Source organism: Triticum dicoccoides, chromosome 4A (genome assembly GCF_002162155.2).
Source record: "Triticum dicoccoides isolate Atlit2015 ecotype Zavitan chromosome 4A, WEW_v2.0, whole genome shotgun sequence".
Classification (NCBI taxonomy): Eukaryota; Viridiplantae; Streptophyta; class Magnoliopsida; order Poales; family Poaceae; genus Triticum; species Triticum dicoccoides.
The window spans coordinates 498098650-498104714 of NC_041386.1; the positions used below are offsets into that span (position 1 = coordinate 498098650).

Consider the following 6065-nt stretch of genomic DNA (forward strand, 5'->3'; position numbering starts at 1 on the left):
CAATTCTAGCATGAATAATAAACATTTATCATGATATAAGAAAATATAAAATAACAACTTTATTATTGCCTCTAGGGCATATTTCCTTCAGAAACATGTCCGAGAAGAGGAGGACACAAATCATACGGAACATGCTCGTAAAGAAGCAGACACAAATCATCACGACCATGTACCACCGGGTGGAGAAGAAGCACCTTTTACTTGCTCGTCAGTGTTGAACCGCATGGCAAGGATAACTCGAAAGTGGGAATGATGGTGAGAGTTTGAGCGGTGAGATGAGACTGGCTATATAGGGCGACTGAATCGGCGGGAGGTGACCCCAATTCCTCCCATCGCTTTTCATGATACGCGTGCGAGCTCGCGCCATCTCCATCGTCGCATGAGCTCGGCGCCGCGTTTTCTCCCTGTAACGCCCGGGCCTGTCTAAGGGGAAACAACCGATTCAACCATTCCCAACGTGTGTGGCTGGGGTTTGTTTTAAGGTTCATGTTATGTAGGCAAGCAGTGAATACATACTATTAAACGGGTCATTTTTGCATGTTTGGGCTGCATGTAGGCAGCCAAGCACGTCCTTAGATAAAATGTAGGACCCATTAGTTGGGAATATCCGATAATGAATGTTTTGCTGAGAAAAGAAAACATAATTAATTATTGAAGAGTAAAATAATGGAGGAGAGGTCTTGGTTCCTTCCTCCCTCCTTCCTGAAAACCCCGTGGAGTCGTGGTACGACCTGACCTGACCTAACAATCCTGCCCGGCAGGCATTCTCCTTCCCCCAATCGGCCTATCCCCCTCTTCACCAACCCATCCTCCCCTTTTACCATTTCCAACCCCAGAAGAGATTACCATCGTCCCCGTCGTCGTCGTCGTCATCATCCCATCCCCTCCCCCCTACCCCAGAGAACTCGTATAAAAAATGGGCGAGCCACCAAGATCCTGTCCTTTTGTGCGACCCGACTCCTCCAACTTGTAGCAGCTCCACGCAGGATAAAGAGGTTTGTGCCAATCTTTCCCCCAGTTCTTCCGTTCTCATTTCTTGGGCGAGGTTGCATCTTCCCCATGTGACACCTGAGAAAGTGAGAGCAAGATTTCTTCGCCCTTCTCTTTATTTTTTGCTTCACGCTTTGGCCATAAACCTCCCATAAAGCTCCTTTTTCTCGCCTCCTAATCTCGTCGACAGGGTTGGAAAGCCCAAGAATCCCCAGAGCCCCACTCCGAGATCCCGAGCTTTCTGCGCTGCTCCGTCGCAATCCACAGGAATCCCCATCGGAGGTGAGCGAGCTCCCCCTTTTTGACCGGTTCTTGATTGCATCCCGCCGCCGCGTCGCCGGTTTTCTGACCCCTCCTCGTTTCTTGATTCAAGGTTTCGCGGCCTCCGTGCGGTTCTTGATCCAGGGTGCGCGCCGAGGACTCGCCAATGCAGCCGGACGCGAGCGGCAACGCTGGCGGCGGCGCGAATCCGAGGCCGAAGCTGCCGCCGGTGGCCGCCGCGCCGGCGCCGTCCGGGCGGCCGGCGTCCGTGCTGCCGCACAAGACGGCCAACGTGCGGGACCACTACCGCATCGGGAAGAAGCTGGGGCAGGGGCAGTTCGGCACCACCTACCTGTGCGTGGCCAAGGAGGACGGCGGCGAGTTCGCGTGCAAGTCCATCCCCAAGCGCAAGCTGCTGTGCCGCGAGGACTACGAGGACGTCTGGCGCGAGATCCAGATCATGCACCACCTCTCCGAGCACCCCAACGTCGTCCGCATCCGTGGCGCCTACGAGGACGCGCTCTTCGTGCACATTGTCATGGAGCTCTGCGCCGGCGGGGAGCTCTTCGACCGCATCGTGGCCAAGGGGCACTACACCGAGCGTGCTGCAGCGCAGCTCATCAGGACGATCGTTGGGGTCGTAGAGGCATGCCACTCGCTCGGCGTCATGCACCGGGATCTCAAGCCGGAGAACTTCCTGTTTGCCAGCACTGCCGAGGACGCCCCGCTCAAGACCACCGATTTTGGGCTATCCATGTTCTACAAGCCCGGTATGTACTATGCTTCTATTGATTTACATGTGTAGTACTTTGTTCTTTCATGTGTAGTACTTTGTTGACCAGTTCGAGCTTTGTTGGCATAGCATATTTGATCAGGTTGATTTAAATGTCGATAGTGCTTTTATTCCTTTTGCTAGAGTAAGAATGCTTGCCATGAGGTGACATTGCTTTGAAAGTGGGAAGAACTGGTACTGGAACAGTGTTGGAGTTCCAGTTGGAAATTATGATAATTAGTGGGTTGTTGTAGTTGCCAACAAAAGGAGTGTCAGAAACAGTTCCTAGTATTAATGAATGTCAAGGGCAGTGCTTGTGTTATTGTGTGGTTTATCTCGTTGGAACCTTGAAGACTTGCCAAAACTTGTCTTCTTTTAGATATGATGGCTGCAAGATACTGAAAGGAACCGTGTAACTTTGTAATGTTCATAAGATTACTATTTCGGAACCTCATATGGGTAGGAAGACAAGTGCGTTCATATAACCAGACAACACTGGTTCGAATCTCTGAAGCAAGTTTAGACTAGTTACATGTTGTGAAATGTGTAGTACCCATTACTAGCAATATCATCAATCTAGTTGTTTCCGAAAAAATATCATCAATTTAGCTGTTATTCTAGTGTGCAGTCTTGATTTGATATTTTCATCTGGCGCTTCAAATGCTATGTTGTATATTTTGAGTCTTATGTTTTACTTAAAATTTTCTGTTTGAGCCGGACTAGATTTGTTGAAATATCTGCTTCCATTTCCTCAGGTGACAAATTCTCTGATGTTGTTGGGAGCCCCTACTATGTTGCACCTGAGGTGCTTCAGAAATGCTATGGTCCAGAAGCTGATGTCTGGAGTGCTGGGGTGATTCTGTACATTTTGCTATGTGGTGTCCCCCCTTTCTGGGCAGGTAAACTAGTTGCAGTTAAACCATCAAATTGGTAGGCCTCCATATTCTCATGTTCCTTCATGCATGTTTTCTTTTCAGAAACTGAAGCAGGAATCTTCAGACAGATCCTTCGAGGCAAACTTGATTTTGAGTCTGAGCCCTGGCCTAGTATCTCTGACAGCGCTAAAGATCTAGTCCGTACTATGCTTTGCAGGGATCCTACAAAGCGACTCTCTGCTCATGAGGTTCTTTGTAAGTGCACCTCCTCCTTATTACTCATGGAACTGGTAGATTTGGTGCTTTAGACAGGATATATTTTGATTTTTTGCTTCTCATACTGTCATTGCCTTTGATGCCTGTCAGGTCACCCATGGATTGTTGATGATGCTGTGGCACCTGATAAGCCTATTGATTCTGCTGTTTTGTCAAGACTGAAGCATTTTTCTGCAATGAACAAGCTCAAGAAGATGGCATTGAGGGTATGAATTTTCAATTGTCCATTCGTAAATTCACAACTTCTTTTTGAGCAGAAAACTGTAGGAAAACCCTAACAGTAAAGTTTTATTAAACAAGAGAAACATGTTACATGAATGTGCTAGTAAATGCACTAGCTAATTCTCCAGATGTAGGTTGTATCCATGTGGTTAATTGCTAAGTTACCTCAAATTTAATGCTTCGTTCCATTATTCTTAACAATAGTGTTGCCATATTTGCATCATATACCAATGCATGCCTATCGAAGTCCAAGCATCTCTGGCTACCATCAGTGCTGCTTTTTTCTGTTACCATACACATTTATGGAAGGAAATAGTGGAGCATCTTGACGTGCCTGCCTAATTTTCTCTATTTTGCTAGTCTTGGCCAACTTTGTTTTATCCAGATGGTTTTCTAGCTTTCTAGAATGATCTTGTTCAGATCCATATTATCATAGCAGATTATTGTTATACGACAGTAGTTAGTGTATCAATGCTGTTATTAGGTCCCCGTCTTTTTTCTGTTTGTTATTTGGTTGTGAACTAAATACATATATATGGAGTCTTGAGGGTTTATGGCTGTTGATGCATTATAAAGATTGCATAATTTCTCAGATACTTGATAAGCATTTTGCAACTTGCAATGCTCATCTTGAGCTGCTTATTCACAGATATTCATCTTACTATTATCATTTTTTTCTTCAGGTTATTGCTGAAAGCCTGTCTGAGGAAGAGATTGGAGGTCTAAGGGAGCTGTTCAAAATGATTGATGCCGACAATAGTGGAACTATAACATTTGATGAGCTGAAAGATGGCTTGAAAAGGGTGGGCTCAGAGCTAACAGAACATGAAATCCAGGCTTTAATGGATGCGGTAGGTGCTTCATTACAAGCTAAATAAACGGTTCCTTCATTCAGAAAACGAGTATAACAGAATCTCTGGATTTTATGATTCATAATGGTATCTATCTATTTGTTTAAGGCGGACATCGACAACAGCGGAACGATTGATTATGGTGAATTCATCGCAGCTACATTGCACATGAATAAACTAGAGAGGGAGGAGAACTTGGTGTCAGCATTCTCGTTTTTTGACAAGGATGGAAGTGGATTCATCACCATCGATGAGCTATCACATGCATGCCGCAAATTTGGTCTGGATGATGTTCACCTTGAGGATATGATCAAAGATGTCGATCAGAACAATGTCAGTGTTTCTTCATACTAAATTCCACCCTGTCCCATCCCATGCATATATGTTTTGTTCGATTCCTGACTTGTCTGTTTGCCAATTAATCTCTGTGTTGTTTTCAGGACGGGCAAATCGATTACAGTGAGTTCACGGCGATGATGAGGAAGGGCAATGCGGGTGCAACAGGGAGGCGAACCATGAGGAACAGCTTGAATCTGAATCTCGGCGACATCTTGAATCCCAGCAACAGCTAAGTCGGCATGGGGAGGAGAAATGCCATACCTGGTGGATGCCATTTTGTGGAAGTTTTTGCATGCCTGATCAGCTGGACTACTACTAATCTAAGAGGGAAAGGGAGATAGATGGAGTCTCCTAGTAGTACTCAGTAGCTAGAGGGAGGGAATGGCGCACTCCTTTGGTTGTAACCGAATCTTAGACGCTGGATATGGAGGTGATGATGCGATGAACTGCATTATGTATTCCTGTGGTTGAACACTGTTGGTAGCCGGGGATTGCATCAACTTTTTTACTGTCACTTCTGTTTACTGTCAACTGTTGGTACAGTTGTTGAAAGGAATTCAGATGATGCCTGCTGGCTGGTCACCTTGTGTCTATTTTTTCCTATATAATGGGGCTACCTTGTCTATACAGTGACGAGGTAGTATAAAATTTCTGCACAAAGAAACTATTTTCAAACAATTTTGCACAAATTGAATCCGTTATCGATTTACCATAAACATGTCCGTTAACTGCACTATCTATCTATAGGCATAATGCTTTGTCCTTGGGGTTCGGGCCTTTGATTTTCTGAAAAAATCATCGTGTATGTTCTCTTCGTATGACAGAAAACATGGGTCAGTTTGTGTGATTGTGTCTCCATTGACTGAGAATCCCTTGAGTCGATCAACCTGGCCATCACGTGAATCAGTGACGCGACGTGTATGAAGGAGAAATCAGGCGATTTAGACTTAGCAATGTGTACTGAAATTCTGTTTGGTTATTTTATTTTATTTTGAAAGAATGGTCTACCTTATATACATTCAAAACGAGCCGTAGCCCGGGTGACCAGAGGTCAGTTACGTACATGATTTTGGTGGAAACAGAGAGCTTCCACGCACAACTTTGAAAATAGTTACATGGGGGTGCTTTACAGAAGTGAAACACAAGGCAGAAAAAATAGTAGCCTAAGCAACAAGAATCAAGTGGGAAGCCTCTGAGCCCACGATAAAAGAGTTGTTCTGTCCATTTGACGCCGTGCCCGGTAACTCCACAGTCTGGCCTCTGAGCCCACGATAAAAGCGTTAGAGCACAATACCCCCGGCAACCATCTTTTTGTTGTTGTTGAAAGTGCGATCATTCCTGGCTTGCCACGACGACACAGCACAAGCAGCAAAAAGTACACACCACATAGGCCCATATTTGTTTCCTTCACTGATGCGTTCCACAAACTCCGCATTATCAACAAACTCCGATATACCACTGTTGGAGTGTTGGTTCATA

At 45.4% G+C, this 6065-nt stretch overlaps 1 protein-coding gene across 2 annotated transcripts; it reads left to right on the forward strand.

The window, feature by feature from the left end:
* The first annotated feature begins 751 nt into the window (after positions 1 to 751).
* On the forward strand, positions 752 to 5168 carry LOC119286385 (calcium-dependent protein kinase 24-like). Of its 2 annotated transcripts, none has more exons than XM_037565755.1 (9): positions 752 to 995; positions 1181 to 1272; positions 1364 to 2021; positions 2779 to 2922; positions 3001 to 3153; positions 3265 to 3380; positions 4080 to 4247; positions 4356 to 4580; positions 4688 to 5168. In XM_037565755.1, the coding sequence occupies exons 3-9, from the start codon at positions 1418 to 1420 to the stop codon at positions 4817 to 4819; spliced, it is 1542 nt and encodes a 513-aa protein (XP_037421652.1). In that variant the 5' UTR covers positions 752 to 995; positions 1181 to 1272; positions 1364 to 1417; the 3' UTR covers positions 4820 to 5168. The 2 variants fall into 2 exon arrangements, with proteins under 2 accessions (XP_037421652.1, XP_037421653.1); XM_037565756.1 differs by lacking the exon at positions 752 to 995 and adding an exon at positions 1058 to 1076.
* Positions 5169 to 6065: the final 897 nt, after the last annotated feature.